Source organism: Boleophthalmus pectinirostris, unplaced genomic scaffold, assembly GCF_026225935.1.
Source record: "Boleophthalmus pectinirostris isolate CB_2022bp ecotype Guang Dong unplaced genomic scaffold, ASM2622593v1 HiC_scaffold_17, whole genome shotgun sequence".
NCBI classification, from domain to species: domain Eukaryota; kingdom Metazoa; phylum Chordata; class Actinopteri; order Gobiiformes; family Gobiidae; genus Boleophthalmus; species Boleophthalmus pectinirostris.
This window is the reverse complement of record NW_026571115.1, coordinates 1,195,759-1,213,500: the sequence shown is the minus strand read 5'-3', so window position 1 is coordinate 1,213,500 and position 17,742 is coordinate 1,195,759. Positions and strand designations below refer to the sequence as shown.

At 39.1% G+C, this 17,742-nt stretch overlaps 1 protein-coding gene across 1 annotated transcript in view; it reads left to right on the top strand.

The window, feature by feature from the left end:
- LOC110161044 (RNA binding fox-1 homolog 3) overlaps positions 1-17,742 on the top strand; it is a 180,500-nt gene that overhangs the window by 30,440 nt on the left and 132,318 nt on the right. The window contains 2 exon segments of the mRNA XM_055152615.1: positions 2,435-2,460; positions 8,793-8,986. Coding sequence (XP_055008590.1) covers positions 2,435-2,460; positions 8,793-8,986 — 220 coding nt within the window.

Sequence of the window (17,742 nt, the reverse complement as noted above, 5' to 3'; positions counted from 1 at the left end):
CTCCTCCTCTTTCCTCTCCTTCTCCTACCTCTCCTCTACTCCACCTCTTCCTTTTCTCCCCCTCTCTCCTCCTCCCTCTCATCTCCTCTCCTCTTCTGTATTTCTCCTCATCCCACTCCTCCCCCTCTCTCTTCTCCACCTCCCCTCTCTCCTCTCCTCCCCTCTTCCCTCTCTTTTTCCTCTCCTCTCTTCACCCTCCTCTCCCCTGTCCTCTCCTCTCATCTCCTCCTTCTCTCTACTCCCTCTTTCCTCCCCTCCTCCTCTTCCTTCTACTCTACTCCATCCCCACCTCTCCTCTTCTCTACTTCTCCACCTTCTCTCTCTTCTCCTCTCTTCACCCCCCTCTTCCCTCTCCTCCTCCTACCTCTCCTCTCCTCTACTCCACCTCTTCTTCTCCTCCCCTCTCTCTGCTCCACCTCTCCTCCCCCTCTCTTCTCCACCTTCTCTCTCCTCTCTCTCCCCGTTCCTCTTCTTTTTGCCTCTCCTTTCTTCACCCTCCTCTCCTCCTCTTCTCTCCTCTCCACTTCTTCTCCCCCTCCTCTCTTTCTCTCTTCCCTTTCCTCTTGCTCCTCCTCTCCTCCTCTACTCCACCTCTTCCTCTCCTCCTCTTCTCCCTCTCTCCTATCCAAATCTACTCCCCCTTTCTCTTCTCCACCTTTTTGCTTTCCTCTCCTCTCTCTCTCTCCCCTTTCCTCTTCTCTTTTGCCTCTCCTCTCTTCACTCCCTCCTCTCCTCTCTCCTTCCCTTTTGTCTCCTCTCCTCTTTCTCTACTTCTCCTCTTCTCCTTCTCTTCCCCTCACTCCTCTTTTCCACCTCTCCTCCTTCTCCTCCCAGCTCATTCCGCTGGTTTTAATCACTCCAAATTCCACCGAGACCAAAACACTGAGACTGGATGTTCCTGAAGAGGGGCCTCTAGTGGTCTATCAAGTAATTGCATTCCCCCCCCCCCCCTTATTTATCAAGAGGAAACCTGAAAGTAACAGTTCATTACCGAGGCCCTTTACAATGTTCAAAGTGTGCTAAAAATACAGTCAGCTTATTCAGGCACTTTCCAAACTTAAAGGAGCTGTATTTTTATGGATTTTTACTCTTCTTAAAAACATGAAAAACACACTTCATTCATTTAAAACAGTTTGCAGTGACCCAAAGTTATTCCTCGCTTACCTTACGCAATCTAACATCTGAAATATTCACACATATTTTTTTTCACAATTTTCAGAGGTAAGTGTCGAGTTTTGCTGTGATAGTAAAGATAGCACCAACTAGCAAACTAACGTGCACTTTCTGATTATCGGACAGTGAAATCTAAACTATTCTAAACATAATAAACAATGCATATAGACACATTTTTGCTGTGTTTATTGCAGTGAAAAACATAAAAAAAAACATGCATCCTTACTGTGAGCGTGCTTGCATCTCCACAAACCTTAACCTCTTATCTGGTCTGGAGGAGGGACTCTTGCTGCTTGTTTCCATGGAAATATTGATCCTTTGGCTATAATCTTCCAAAGTATGGCATTAAACTTACCTATCTCCATGGAGAATGTTCCAAACTATGGTTTTAAACTTAAATTTTTCCATTGCATTTCCACTGAATCAAATAGGTGACTACAGAAAGTTACATACTATGGCTTTAAATGATTCCGAATTCTATTGGTTAAAGGGTCACTAAACACCAAAATTACTGTTTTCTACTGATTAGCTGTGTAAATAATAATAATAATAATAATAATAATAATATAATAATAATAATAATAATAATAATAATAATAATAATAATAATAATAATAATAATAATAATAATAATAATAAATTAATAAATACATCTTAATACCTTAAATAATATTAAACAATATTAAAAGCATAAAAATAGCAAACGGAAACCACACAAAAACAGACAATGATGCAAACAATCCAATTAATTATAATAAATAAACAAATATAATATAAACAAATACATAAAAATAAGTTTAATATAAACAAATAAATAAAAAATAAGTATAATATAAACAAATAAATAAAAATAAGTATAATATAAATAAATAAATAAAAATAAATGTAATATAAAAAAAAAAAAATAATAATAATAATAATAAAAAAAAATAAGTATAATAAAAATAAATAAGGGATAAAATCAAGCTACAACCAGTTAAAAGAAGACCAATAAATAAAATAAATGAGTTTTAAGAAGTGATTAAAAAACAAACAAAAAAACATTTCCTGGTTCCAAAGCTGAGGTGCCTGGACTGAAAAGGCTCCATCAGCCTTCGTCCGGAGCCTGGACCCTGGAACAGCGAACAGGGACCTGCCTGAGGATCTAAAACTGCGGGAGGCTCGTACGGGGTTGAAAGTTCTGAAACGTAACTTGGTGCAAGACCTAAACGAGCTCTAAAACTGATCAGTAAAATCTTCAGATCAATTCTAAAACACACAGGCAGCCAGTGAAGGGAAGTGAAACAGGTAATGTGTTGATGTCTGTTGGAGTCGAGGCCAGAGAGGAGGGAGTTGTGATAGTCTAGACGGGAGAAGAAGTGCGTGGATGACTTTCTCAAGATCATGACGGGAGAAGATGGTTTTGATTTTGCTAATTGTGCAGAGTTGGAGAAAACGGGATTGGGTGAGTCTAAAATAGAAATATATACAAATCCCTGGTCTTATTTTGGTGTTTTAGTGCATATTTGCATAACAATCTGACTTCTGGGTCAAAAGTTGTGTCTGTAACGGACTCTTTAGGATCACCTACGGCCAGGATGTTTGATTTGTCGGGTTGGACTAACGCCCCCCAATGAGTCAGATGCAGGTTATTACGTGAGGAGCGCAGCCACTGGCGTCTACGGGAGGTACATGAGGAGCCCCTCTCAGCCCCGACCCCGACCTGGCACCGCGATGTCCCGCCGTGTCTGGAGAAAAGAGAAACGGCGTGATCTGAGCTCAAATGTCCACTCTGTTTCAAAGTTCAAAGCACACCGTTTCGCACCGTGTTGGATTGTTGTGGCTGTCGATCGGCTGTCAATCATCACTCCAGAGCTCGCCTCACAACCCGCCGGGCAATTTTCAGATTTTACTTAGAGGCGGAGTAAAGCTTCAGGAGGGTGTTTAATGGCTTTTTAAGTAAAAAAAAAAAGTGTCATGTGACGCAACTTCGGTTATGATTTCAAAGAAAGAGAGAGATCAAAAAAAGCGCTATTTAAAACTGACATATTATTATGATGATTTGCTGTACTACAAAAATAAACTGAAATTAAATCGACTGTTGAACCAAACCCAATCCTGTCTCCACAAACTGCCCGTCACGCACAAAGCCAATAGTTTGACAGATCTCCCCCACGCTGCTCATTGACGTTTGATTGAGCCGATGACCAAAGAGTATCCGGGGAAACACACGACAACGACGCAGGTCCATGCGCGTAGACAAGCCCCGTCCTGTCCGCAGATCCATCATGGCCGCCGCAATCCCAGAATCCATCAGTGTCTCCCGTCCGGATCATTTGTTCGGAAAACGTCAGCTGGCGGTCGCATAATGATGTCTGCGCTGAGGGGAGGCTTACACTGCAAAACTCACCATCATGACTTACAATCACAAGAGTTAGAACGTGAAATATGATGAATTATGAATTATAATTTGAATCGTTTTTAGTGGAGTTTAAATATGATGGATGGTTTCAATTCATTACTTCTTTACCAGAGTATCCTGCTTTTCATTGGGGTAAGAAAACTGCCCTAACCCCAAAAATGTCATCAAACTAGTGAAGTAATGTTCTTCATAAGCAATAAAATCAAACTTATAGTCAAAATATCAAATTCTGAAAACAATTTAAAGCCCGACTTTGTAACGTTTGAACCAAAGAGAACTGCAATTTGTCATGGGTGTTTTTACTCAGCTTCCATAACTTAAAAAGCCTCCTTGTAAATGGACTTGCCTTTCCACAGACCAAATTCATAATTTGAGCTCCTCGATGGAAATCTCATTGTTTGGCTGGAATGCTTCACATGACATAAAATCACTGGAGAAGGTTCCAAAGTATGGCTTTAACATCCTTTTTCAGACTGAGAGCTTGCCACCAGAAATGTTACGGTTCTCATACTTTTCTTCCTAAGATGAAATTTGTCTTGGTAGCACCACATCTAAACCTGGACAAGGTAGTTCTAAATAACGATTGCCCCTAAGAAGAACAAAATCAGTGATATGTTTATCTCAAAATAAAACAAATTCTCAAACTGTAGACGACCCTGCGCATCACAGTTTGAGAAATAGTGGCATGGATAATGTCGTTTTACAGTGTAGTCAGTGGCCCACGCTCTGGTATTGAGCAAAGTGCATCAGATTAATAATACCATAACGTCCACCTATGTCCCAGGAGAAGGTTCCAGAGTGAGGCATGTATGTAGATTGCATGATTGCCACTAGAAATGTTTAGATCCTCAAAGAAGTACTACCTAAAGTCGGACCTACACTGTGCAATTTTTGGCCCTTTTTGAGACGATTTTTCACAGCTGTTTTTAGGATTAGCAGTAGTTTTGCCTTAATCGTGTGTTATGCTTCGTGTAGTAAACACGGAGTAACAAGAACCGATTAATACCTCACGACCAGCTACCGACTGGCAATCGTAGGTCGCAAGAATATCAAACCTGTTTGAAATCCAGTCGCCTCTAGTGAGGATTTTGCACTGATAAAGTCATTCACATAGTGTGAGAACATGACTTGTGAGCTGTGAACTTTTAAACCCTGCGATTTGGTCGAACAGTTTGAGCTGAGGTTGAGAGATAAGATCAAACATATCGATATGTCCGGCATAAACTAATACTTGGATTTCTGTGTACAACTAGATGTAAACTTAAGATAGTTTTAAATAATGATTAACCAAAAGTAGAACAAAATCAGTAATATATTCCCTGCAAAAAGCCAGATCTTGGTAAGATAAAATAACTTAAAATACAAAGTGTTGTTTTCGTATTTTAAGTACAAAAAGTCAAGTGCATCAGATTAATAATGCCATAACATCCACCTATGTCCCAGGAGAAGGTTCCAGAGTGAGACTTTAAAAGACTTGATCTCAGTGGTACACAGATTGTGTGCTCGCCATTAGAAATGTTAGGATCCTCAAATAAATACTACACAAAGCCAGCCACACTGTACAGTTTCTGGCCCTTGTTGAGCCAATTTTTCACTTGTGTTACTGTTTTGGCTCAGTCGTGTGCCGTGCTTTGTGTAGTAAACAAAGAGTAATGAGAACAGTTTAATACCCAGCTCCGATCGGCAATCATAGGTCACAAGAATATCAAACTTGTCTGAAATCCATTTGCCTCTCGTGAGGGTTTCACACTGTTGAAGTCGTTCATATAGTATGAGAACATGAATAGTGAGTTGTGAACTTTTAAACCTTGCGATTTGGTCGAACAGTTCGAGCTGGAGCTGAGAGAAAAGATCGAACATATCGATATGTCCGGCGTAAACTACTACTTGGCTTTCTGTGTACAACTTGATATAAACCTAAGATAGTTTTAAATAATGAGTAACCGAAAGGAGAACAAAATCAGTAATATATTCTCTATAAAATGTCATATCTAGGTAAGTTAAAATGACTTAAAATACAAAGAGTTGTTGTTTTTCTTTTCTTATCTTATCTGTATTTTTATATTTTATGTACAAAAAGTCTTATTCCATTGGTGGACCACATTACTTGATAAGAAATCTTAACTTTTTTTGCAGCATTTGTCTCTAAATAAATCAAAACTCATGTACCACCAGAGGCAGCCCGCGCCCCACAGTCTGAGAAACATCATCGCGGATAATGTGGTTTTACAGTGTAGTCGGCAGAGTCGGTAGCCCGCGCTCTGGCATGGAGCTAAGTGCATCAGATGAATAAGTCTCCCTGTAATGCGGCGTTCAGCTCGGGGCCATAAGTCACAGTCTGTTTGTGGACGGCTTTCAGGCCTGAGTGAAAAATGACACTCTTTTATTATTTACGCCATTCACACTTCACATTTGAGTGCATTGGAAATTTTAGCTGATGCTGTGGGTCTCTGTGCAGTTATGGGTTCAGTCAGTCACTGCTGAAAGAATCACTGTTTTAGATTAGAAGACTGGAATTCAACGGGTTTTGGAAGAAGATGAAACGTACGCATAGACTGGCTATTGTCTCCTCTCTCTCTCCTCACTGACGCAACCAGAAAAGTTACACAATGTAGCTTTAACTTTGCATCTGTTTCTGTTTTTGTTCAAACGTTCAAAAAGCCATGGCGACCAGACTTTAAATTTTGGGATGCCCTTTCCCTCAAACTGCAAAAAACAAAATCTAGCCAAGTTAAGATGACTTGAATTAAGAAAGTTTGATCATGATTTGAGTAAATTTCACTGAAAAAGAAAAACTATCTGCCAGTGGAATAAGACGTTTTGTACTTAAAATATGAAAATACATCTTGCTACACTTAAAATAAGAAAAACAACAACTTTTTGCACTTAAAATAAGAAACTAAATCCACGCTTGAATTAAGAAAAACACACATTGGTAGATCATTTTACTTGTCAAGTTGAATCGACTCAAATAAAGTCAAATGTTCTTAAGTTAAGTCATTTTAATTTAACTAGATATATTTTTTTCCAGTGCACAGTAAGTTTACTTAATTCTTTTAAGTCTTGTATAAAAACAGCTTTTATGAGAATTGAGTTTGTGCTTTATTGTCTATTGCTAATTGTAGTATTTTTATTGTTTTTACTGGCGTTGTCATACTTATTTTCTGTGCCAGGGTTGTCAAACTCAAATTCACAGACGGCTGAAATTAAAAACTGGGACTAAGTATGATCTCGCGGGCCAAATATAATTATGTCGCGGGACAAATTTTGTTCCCAGGCCTGAGTTTGACATGTCTGTTCTATACTATATGCGTACAGTAATTCATATTTATTTGAATTGAAAATGCTGTTGATATTTTGATTTTGGACATAATTTCAGGACATTTAAACCTGGTTTTATCTATTTGAGTTCCTTGTTTATACGACGACAAAATATTTGTGCATATATGTAGCCCTAAACGTACTTACTTATTTGAAAAAGGATAGCAGCACTTCACATTTTCTCACTTCTTTCTTTTGTGAATCAAATGTTTTCTGCTCAGGTGAACTAAACTAAATGAACTCAGCCTCTTTCAAAGCTCCTATAGATGAAGACTCTACAAACACAGGATTTTATTGACATTGTGTGATGCTCTTGGGTTCATTGTTGAGTTGTTTGGATCCTCTCTGTACATTTCCCAGTAAAACCCTCTGAGCCCGATGTTGTTTTTATGATACAGGCTCATATACCGACTTTACTATCTCCTGTTAAGTGCTTTTAACTTTTGGCACAACATCAGTTTTCTTTGAAACTCGATGGCCAGTAATTACAGAAATATTTACCATAAACCAGGGGCCTGTTCTTCACCACACTTTTGAAGGCTTCATGAGTTTCAACTTTCAAATATAACAGATGATCAGTGCACTTTTGTCCTCAATCTAAGACTCATGGATTGGCTGAGTGGAATTTCTTTTTATTTTATTATTTAGTACCAAAAATCGCAACTTCAGTTACCTTCCAGTTATTTTAACCTACAGAATTTTAGGTAGTATTTGGTATTTTCTCCTATCTTTCCCAGCATGAGTTTTTAATTGGTGTTTTTGGGGTTTTTAGAATGTAGTATTGTAGTCAAGAGAGCACTAATCGAGACCAAGACCTGTCCGAGACCACAGGGTCCTGAGACCAAGACAAGACCAAGACCTCTGAAGGTGTTTTCAGGCCGACAGAGAACAGTGCCTGTGCCGGTTCCTGCACCTAATCTTAAACCGACTCCCATGTTCACGCCAGAAATCAGAGCGTTTGGGAACTGAAAAGTTGGTTTCCGTAAAACTTGTTTTTTCTAGGCAAACCGAGATGACACAGTAGATGTCAGCACCTTCATCCGGGTCACATGCAGTAAAATAAACAAACAAAGAGCAATTGACACTGTCACATATGAAATTAAAAGTTTCAAGTCTACAAAAACTATTACGTACCGTTTGTCTTCCATGTATCCGTGTTCACCTGACATAAATACTCACTTGTATAAGTACAAATGCTTGTTGGTATCAATGATGTGATCCATGATTGTTATTTTCCTCCCTGTGACATCCGTTTTCGTATGGCCTTGTTTTTATTTGGTGGCAAATCCACACCCTCTGTTGATGACGTGTCATGGGTTCACGTAAATAGTATGAACGTGGGTCATTCACTGGTGAGGACTTTGGTTCCCAGTGGAACTGGTGTGGGGACAGGCACTGGCACCGTTCTGACTGGCCTGAAAACAGCTTGAGAGTCGAGACCGAGACAAGACTGAGACCACAGCCCATCGAGACCAAATCAGTACTTACTTTTACAGAAGCAAACTGGAACATGTCCCTCCCACTTCTGTTTGTTACTCTGGATGAAACTGAAGTACTAAATTGCAAAAATTGGTGTAAAAACTTGAAATGACTTGAAGCTCAAAGCAGACGACTTGGACTTGACTTGGACTTATGGGTCAGTGACTCAAGACTTGACTTGGACTTGCCTGTAGTTGACTTGGGTCTTGACTCGGACTTGAAGTCAAAGACTTGAGACTCACTTACTCTGGTTGTTTTCAGATACTTCTCATTCCAGAAATGCCAAATTTTGTGATATCACATGAACTCAAATCAGTTTCACCTTTCAGATATCCATATTTCGAAGTCTCACTTTGCCATCATCTTCCATCCAAGCCTGACTGCCTTCATTATTGTTCTTAAATGCATGTATCATTAGTCCCAGTGTAAACAGTTATGAACGTGTTGTCTTGTTTGTTTCCCTTCCAGACAGATGACGTGTCACAGACAGAGGGCTCCCAGCCTCTGCAGCTCCAGCACTCAGACTCCTCAGAGAAGCAGCAGCCCAAAAGGTTACACGTCTCCAACATCCCCTTTCGCTTCAGGGACCCCGACCTGCGGCAAATGTTCGGGGTGAGTTTATATTTACGTGGAAGTCTGGGGGGAATTTTGGCCACTGCTATTTGAAGTACTACATGACATCACGCAGAGCTGTTTCTGATACAAACACCTGGCTGTAGGATCGGAGTTTGAAGTACGGATCACAGTTTGGGTGTTTAGTCTCACATTAAGTTAAAATTGTTAGCAGTTGTCCTCACATTTCTTAAATTTTCTGAACTTTTTAATTCATATAGGTGTACATTTTCAGTGTGCTCATACCCGATATTAAACGATACCAGTGTAGGGACAGAAAATGACACTTATTTCCTTAAAAACTTAGTGAACTTTTGTTATGTAACTGTTCTTTATTCTTTAAATAACTATTGAACAGCTTTGTATGAATAAAAGTTCAAACATTATGAAAACATTATGACAAAATCTGTCTGTAGAAAATCTTACTCCATCTCATAAAGGCCCCAACTAGGAAATCGGTTTAAAGAATATGACTGAATCGATATTCCATCCAGTTAATTGTTCGGTATTGGTGACAATATTCTTTAGCGGTATCAGTATTGGTGTATTCCTACTTCATAAAGTATGAAAAACAATTTTTATGGTGCAAAGCTTGATTTGAGAGTCAACAGGTCGTACTAACAACTCCTAGCCTTTAAGTTGACACATTAACATGAGAGCTTTAATTCCGAAAAATAAAATAAAATAAAATAAAAAGTTTAATTCTGAATAAAAAGAAATTCTGGTTAATTCCGATTTTGAAACCAAATTCATTTTTCTTCTTAAAAATAATTCCAGTTGTTCAGCGCATGCTCATTGGGTCACCCTTCTGATCCCGACGACCTCACTTCGGACTTTCATTCACTGCTCAAGCGGGATGTGGGATTGGAATGACTGCGAAAAAAGTTTGGATCGTGTTCGCGTCTGTGGCTTAATGACAAACCGAGATGACAGAAAAGCCTGTAGCAGCTGAAGTGTGTGTTTTCTTCCAGTCGACGTAAATACGTTGGTGTCTCTGTCCGATCAGAACCCTCCCCACCCCGAGACACTGAACGGAATTAAATAAAGCTGATTTAACGTGTTCCCCAAGTGAACCTCAATTCGGAATTATTATATCCATGCAAACTCGAAGGCAAACAATTAATTTGGAATTAAAAAACATCTTGTAAACGTGGCCAGTGTGATAAAAATGTCAAAACAGTCGCATCTCCATGGCGACAATCAGGTGGCGAACTCTCAACCTGAAAAGTTACATAACACGTCTTTAACCGTGTGAGAAAGAATGAAAATCTCAAGTACAAATGAGACAAAATGCAGCTCTATTACAGGCCTGTGTACAGGCCCGACGAAGGTACAGCTTTGTAACCTGGCTTAAAGCTCTGTTCTGCTTAAGACCTTTTCTCTGAGCAAAAGTTCAAAGTTGGTCCTGAGGGAGACCCAAAGTGCAAAGTTCCTGTTGTCCGTGCCCAGACAGGATTTATTATTTAGAGCAACGAGACGCCAGAAAAACCCAGGCGTTTGCACCATTATCTAACGCTTTCTTTGAAACTCGACGGCAACAGGAAGTACCTCTAAAATCCTCTGATGACGGGAAATAAAAAGAACAGAGCTCAGAAGGGAACAGGGCTTTTAGAGACACAGGAAGGGAGAGTGGAACAGCCGGACCAGATCAAAGTTTCTGTGATGATGGTGTGGTGTAGAAAGGAAAAATTTGTTATAAATGCGAGACTAAACAATTAAATTAAATGCGATTAAAATTTGTACTTGAACTGGTTTTCACATTTCTTAACAGGTGCAAGATTATTTTGCTGTTTATTTCAAAATTTGGATAGAAGTAAAAGATTGAAATACACAGTAAAGTAAAAAAAATAAATTAATAAAAGTGGGGAGAGGTGCACGGATTTTTGTCATGAAAATTTTGATAAACAAACAAATAAACAAAACAAAATGTAAAAATGAAAGCTGCGACTCAATCAACATTACAGTTTGTAGCGTAGTCAATATATGATTTAACTGTGTCATTTTTAAGAGTACACCACCTGCTCGTTTCCATGGAGTTATTGCTGTGTCTGGAATGTTCCACAGTACGGCATTAAACTTTATGACAAGCGGGTAGTGACACCGAGACTGTTTTTCAAGTTGTATTATTATTTTTTTTTTTTAAAACAATAAACGCACATGTAATATTCCAGGCAAACCAATATCGTCTCCATGGAAACAGACAAGTGGCAGAACCCGAAAAGTTACATAACGCACCTTTAAACATGCTTACTTCATAGCATCAGACATTAGACTTATTTAAAATCATATTGTGGAACTTTTCAGGTAAAGAAATTCAGGACATATCACCAAAAAAGTTACATAGTGCCTCTTTAAATATGCTCACTTCATATCTTCAAAAGTGGTGTATACATGTGAGTAAACGTGTAACAAAATAATAAATAAATAAACGCAATATAGATTAGTTTAAAGTCATACTGTGTAACATTTCAGGCAAAATAACACAGTACACTTTTATCAAGTTTACTTCATAACATCAGGCATTAGACTCCGATCAAAACTGACTTGAACATGTAAGTAAATGTGTAATACAAAAAAAGAAAAAAAAGGCCATATACATTATTTTAAAGTCATACGGTGTTATATTCTAGGCAAAGCAAAAAGTTACACAATACACCTTTAAACATGCTTCTTGCATATCTTCCAAAGTGTTGTGTACATTTGAGTAAATGTGTAACAAAATAAAAGCAATATACATGAGTATAAAGTCATACTGTAACATTCTAGGCAAAGTTACACAATACACCTTTGAACATACTTCTTCCATAGCTTCCAATGTGGCCTATACATGAGTAAACGTGCAACAAAATAAACGCAATATTGATATGTTTAAACTCATACTGCGTAACATTTTAGGCAAAGCGATTCAGGACTGTCCACAAGAAAAGTTACATAGCGCACCTTTATATTAGAAATTAGGCTCCAATTCAAAGCTGACTTGTATATGTTAGGGTTGGACGGTATCCAAATTTTGGTAACTTTTAAAAAAGATGTAAAAAACATATCAAAAATTGTTAATTTTAATATTCACAATTTTAGGCAAATTAGAGCATCATTGCCAGAAAATGCATCTAAAATATTTCTCCACAGCATGATTCTCTCTCATATTGAATACAGCATTACTAACTGGTCACTAACAAGCATGACAACCTTAAAAATAATAGAATCACTTTTTAAAAAAGCGTTAAAGATATTTGATAGGAAATCTTTATCGTTTCATCACTGTCTCATACTACAGAAGTATAATATCTTAAGTTTGGGAAATTTTCAAAAATTTAAACTCACCTGCTCAGTCTACAAAGTCTTAAATGGACTCGCTCCACCAGCTCTGGGTGAGTTCATTAAGCCCAGGTCCAGCACTAGTGGTCGGGGAACAAGAGCCTCTATCAGAGGCGACTGTGCAAAACCCTATAGACGCACAACTTTCAGTCAACAGGTGTGATCAGTCAAGGGCACAGAAATCTGGAACAACATCCAGCTGCTATAAGAGATTCCACCACATTCAGTTCATTTAAAACTAATCTGAAGCGATGGCTTAAGAGAAACCAGATCTGTGATCACTAATGTTCTGCTCCTATGTAAATGTCAGTGTTGTACGTCCTGCTTGTGTGTTTGTCTATTGTGACGCGTTTTATGTTCTTATGTTTTATGTCTCTATCTCTCTGACCTGCCAGTGACTACAGAGGAAAAGTAGCCTTAATTCTGGCGTATTTACAAGTATATGTTCATGAATATGCATTGTCCCTTTTAAATAAATAAATAAATAAATAAAATAAATAAATAAAACTTATTTCACAACATCAGACATTAAACTCCTATTAAACCTGACATGAACATGTGAACGAAAGAAATGCAATAGTTATCAGTTTAAAGTCATACCATGTAACACTTCAGGCAAAGTTACGTGGTACACCTTTGAACATACTTCTTCCACGGCTTGTATAGTGTCGTGTACATGTGAGTAAACGTGTGTGCAGTTATTGTGTTATTGTTATTGACTGCAGCAGTATTCAGAGGGGGCTTTTGTGCGCGCTCATTGAGGTGGTAATTGGACGCGGCCGGGAGAGCTGTGCCCATATTCGGCTCATTCATGATTCATGTGTTTGTGCGCGGCCGCGGGTCAGGGCTCTTCTGATGGAGACGATAATGCGGCGGAGTTACCCCATCACAGGAGCGCACGGCGGGCTAAGGGACGGGACTAAAGGGGCAGGGCTGAAGGGACAGGACTAAAGGGGGTTTTCCTGAGAGGGTCGTTAGAGCGGCTCAAAGGGTCCCTGTCAAGTGTAAGGTGTAAGTCGGATAAATACTGATTAGCGCGGGGTTGAAACAACACCGCATTAAAGGGCCCGTGTTACCCTATTTTCTGATCTATGTTGTAATGTTTCATCATCACAAACATGCCTGGAGTTTTGTTTATTTATTTTTTGTTTCATTCACACATGTTTAACACAAAAACCCTTCATATTTAGGCTGAGTTCTTCTCTCAAACTGAAAATTCACGCGGTAATACAAAACTCCACACACCTTCATGAGAATCATTTGCATATTTTCAGACCTGGAATTGCTAATCTCAACTGAACAAAAGATGAAGGGTAGCTGTTAACTTGTAAAATACCACCACATGACATCACAAGGTGGAACAGGGTATTTGGAGGTTTGGAGATGTAGACAGCCACATTGGAGACACCACACACTTGTGACCCGGGGCAGAAGTGCAGATATTCTCTTGTGTTTGTTTCCATTCAGGACAGATTTATAAAGTATATTCTCGTGTATTTGTTTTCATTCTGACTTTCTGTTTCACATGTGAAACCGGGTCCTCTGCTGTAGAAATCTGTCCTGAGACACAAATGCGGGGCGTCTCTGTCCTTCTCGTGTTTGTAAAAATAATAGCACAAACTCTTCTTATGACTGTAGCTGCAATGTTTTTCTTTCACATTATTTCAAAATCCTAGAAGATTTTAAAGGGACAGTTCGGAATTTTGGACATAGGGCCTCATTTCCTAGTGAGCCAGAGTGCTGTAGATGTGTGGATATGCTTTTTGAAATATTCCATCCAGTCCTTGTATTTGCAGAGGTGGTTGGTGCTAGGCTAGTGCATGTCAATGGCCATAGTTAGCCTGTCACTAAAAACAGTCTTACCCACTCCACAAAACACCTGAAGCAAATCTATTATTACGCCAGCCTGTTGATGTAAATGTCTGTGTCGTTAGAATAATTTTAGAAATAAAACCAACCTTGCATTTGAAGGATTTATGTCTGAGCAGCTGCAGTGAGTTGTACTTCCTGATAGAAAGCTCGGCAGTGGTGGACTGATATCACTTGGCACCTATCTTACCGGCTCTGTAATAGTTTGTTTACGTGCAGCTGCCATAGTGACACATAGAGCACATGAAGAAGCCTATTCCAAATATGGTCATATCATCACAACTAAACAGAGCAGAGTAAAAACGCTGCTGCTGAGAAAATAGTCCCTCAACATGTGACAATTCATGTGATACAAGGATAGTTTTACTTCTAAAATTATTCTATTGACACAGACATTTACATGGACAGTCTGGTGTAATAATAGATTTGCTTCAGGTGTTTTGTGGAGTGGGTAAGACTGTTTTTAGTGGCAGGCTAACTATGGCCATTGACTTGCACTAGCCTAGCACCAGCGACCTCTGCAAATACAAGGACTGGATGAATTATTTCAAAAAGTGTCTCCACACATCTACAGCACTCTGGCTCACTAGGAAATGAGGCCCTATGTCCAAAATACTGAAGTGTCTCTTTAAACTATGTGTTCCGGCCTTTACTCAAACAAAAGGAAATAAAGCAAGACACAACTCCAGATGAATTGAACTGTACACTAAGTTCTCCCCCTTTGAGCGCTCAAAAAACACTTTCCCAGGATTGTGATTGTAGAAATGCCCCTTCACTATATTTGAGTTCATAAATAATCAGCAGACTTATTTTAAGCCTAAAGGACTTTAAAGGAGCTTTCTACAGTGTTAAAAATGTGAAAAAAATAAACAACATTATTTTAAACAGTAGTTCAACAGTCCATGGTCCTAGGTACTTCCCCTGAGTTTGTAAACTGTTACTACTGGACCAGACCAGACTAACAATGTTAAAACAAAGAGATAAAACTCACGAGAAAGGAGTTTTCATTCACAAAAGTTCATCTGCAAACCAAAACAAACTCACATTGATAAGATTACCCGGTTAGAGCAGTGTTCCTCCTCGGCGCCCCCTCTCCTCCTGCCCCCGTGGCCCTTGTTGGCCCCCGCTCCGTTACCCCTCCTCCGCTGGCCCGTCTCTGGGTCGGGAGGTGAAGACGAGCCCTTAACGAGGCTCTGACTGAAGATCTCATTAGACGACCACAGAGGACCCCGGAGCTAATTACAGCTGATCAGACTCAGAGCACAGGAGGCTTCCAGGGGCCCGGAGTGAGACACATCTCTGTACACATGTCACTACAAAGCTGATTCAAGTTCAGATTATCATGGTTTTATTTATGTTTTAATTCAACAACAGTGCATATTAAAGTTGCATTCTGTAACTTTTGTCGTGGAGGGTCCGTCACCTGCTTGTTTCTATGGAGATGTCATTGTTCTACCTTACATTTATTCAATTACAGGTGATTTTATTGTTCAAAATTACCTATTAAAACAGGGATTGTGACTGTGATCGGGGTCGCCTCTCCACAGATCTGACCTGTAACTTGGTCTGGTTTGGTCTCTGTGAAGATAGAAAGATTTAATGCCATACTGTGAAACATTCCAGACAAAGCAATGACATCTCCTTGGAGAAAAGCATTAAACAAACCCACCAGAAAAGTAACACAAATGCACATTTAATGAACAGTTCTGTAGTCCCTGGACAGAAGTTAAAGCCACTCCAAAATCATGAAAATACATTATCACAATTAATTTCACTTAAAAACGCAACAAAAAATAAATAAATACAACAACACTGTACCTGATTTTTACCGTCTTAAAAACATGAAAAACAGAACTAGCGCAGTTTGCGGTGGTCCAAAGTTATTCCTCACCTACTTAATCACCACGATGAGTTTATGAGCTATTTTCACCACTCAGTGTGCTAGTGCTAACAACTAGCATGCTAACAGTGCACCAGTGTTATTTGCTAGTCCATGGACAAAATCAAACATTTAAAATCAATAAATACTGACATCTTATATTTTTTTTTACAAAAAACTTCTCAGAAAGCTTGATGTTTTGTCGTACTTATGATGGAATTTCATTGCTCAAATCGCCTTCACGTGGCATGTGGCATTCGCAGCTACTGTTTTTAGCCTTATTTATGCTGTGACCCTGCTTTTTAAATAAACCGGTATTTTAGTCAGTAGTAGCTAGTTGGAGAATTACCCCACTGTTAAAATGTTCAATCCAAATCATTTTTCAATCAGTCGTAAAAAGTATTTTCTGTGACTGCATCAAAAAGCCAGTATCTAAGCATTAGGGATGCAACGATATTTCATATAATATTGAATCGGCTGATACTGGTCTCACAATTCGATACGCATGTCGATATGCACGTGTCCCTCCATAAGCACTGTGCTGGTCTGAAAGAGAAACAGTTATCACGGCGTCCTCCTCAGATGCAGTAAGAAAACACCTCCATAGATCAGCTCATTACAGCTGAAGTTTTTGTTTGTTTGTTTGTTTTTTCCTTTTCTTTCATTCACTTTTTATTTTATTTTATTTTACATTGATAGATCTAGGAATGACAATACTATACAATACTTCACTTTAAAATACTTTAGAATCACTTTGGACTTTACATTGACACTAAACGCAATCTTTTTCTCAAAATCTATCTTATAAGTTTTACTCAGAAAACAGTCCATTAAGACTTTTATTTATTTATTTATTTATTTATTTAACAGGGGCAGTGCTTATTAATGATCATCTACAACATTGCAGTGTAAATATGTAGCCCCTCGGCAGGTCACACCACAAATTTAACAGAGAAAAAACAACAATAATAAGTGACAGTTCTAAACTATATGTGTCCACAAGTCTGGTTTTCCTTTAGCCATTGTTTCAAGTGGGATTTGAAAGTGTCCAGTGTCTCTCTTATCTGATAATAGGAGACTGTTACAGAAATTTGTGACTCTGACTGAGACACACTTTGTCCAAACGTGGTGTGTCACAGTTCACAGTGTGCTCACAGTTCCCCTGGGCTGTGGCTCTAATTCCCATCCCACTGACAGTCTTTACTTTAATAAAATCATTAACTGAGGGGGCAAGTCCATACAAAACTATATAGATAAAACATCCATATTTAAAATCAACAAAATCACTCAAATTAAACAAGTTATCTACTTATCTGCTCTATCTACTTATCTAAAATAGTGCAACTGTGAACTGAGAGTGGTTTCTTTCTTTTCGGCGTTTTAAGAAAATGATTTGATTATATAACATAGTTTGAGTTTCTAGAAAGACGACGGGAGAGCGCAGTGTGTCTGTAAGAGCACAGACTGTAGCAGGGCGGTGTGGGAGGAGCTACGTACTGTCTCTGCTGGAGGAGGCGGTGTGGGAGGAGCTACGTACTGTCTCTGCTGGAGGGGGCGGTGTGGGAGGAGCTACGTACTGTCTCTGCTGGAGGGGGCGGTGTGGGAGGAGCTACGTACTGTCTCTGCTGGAGGAGGCGGTGTGGGAGGAGCTACGTACTGTCTCTGATGGATGGGGCGGTGTGGGAGGAGC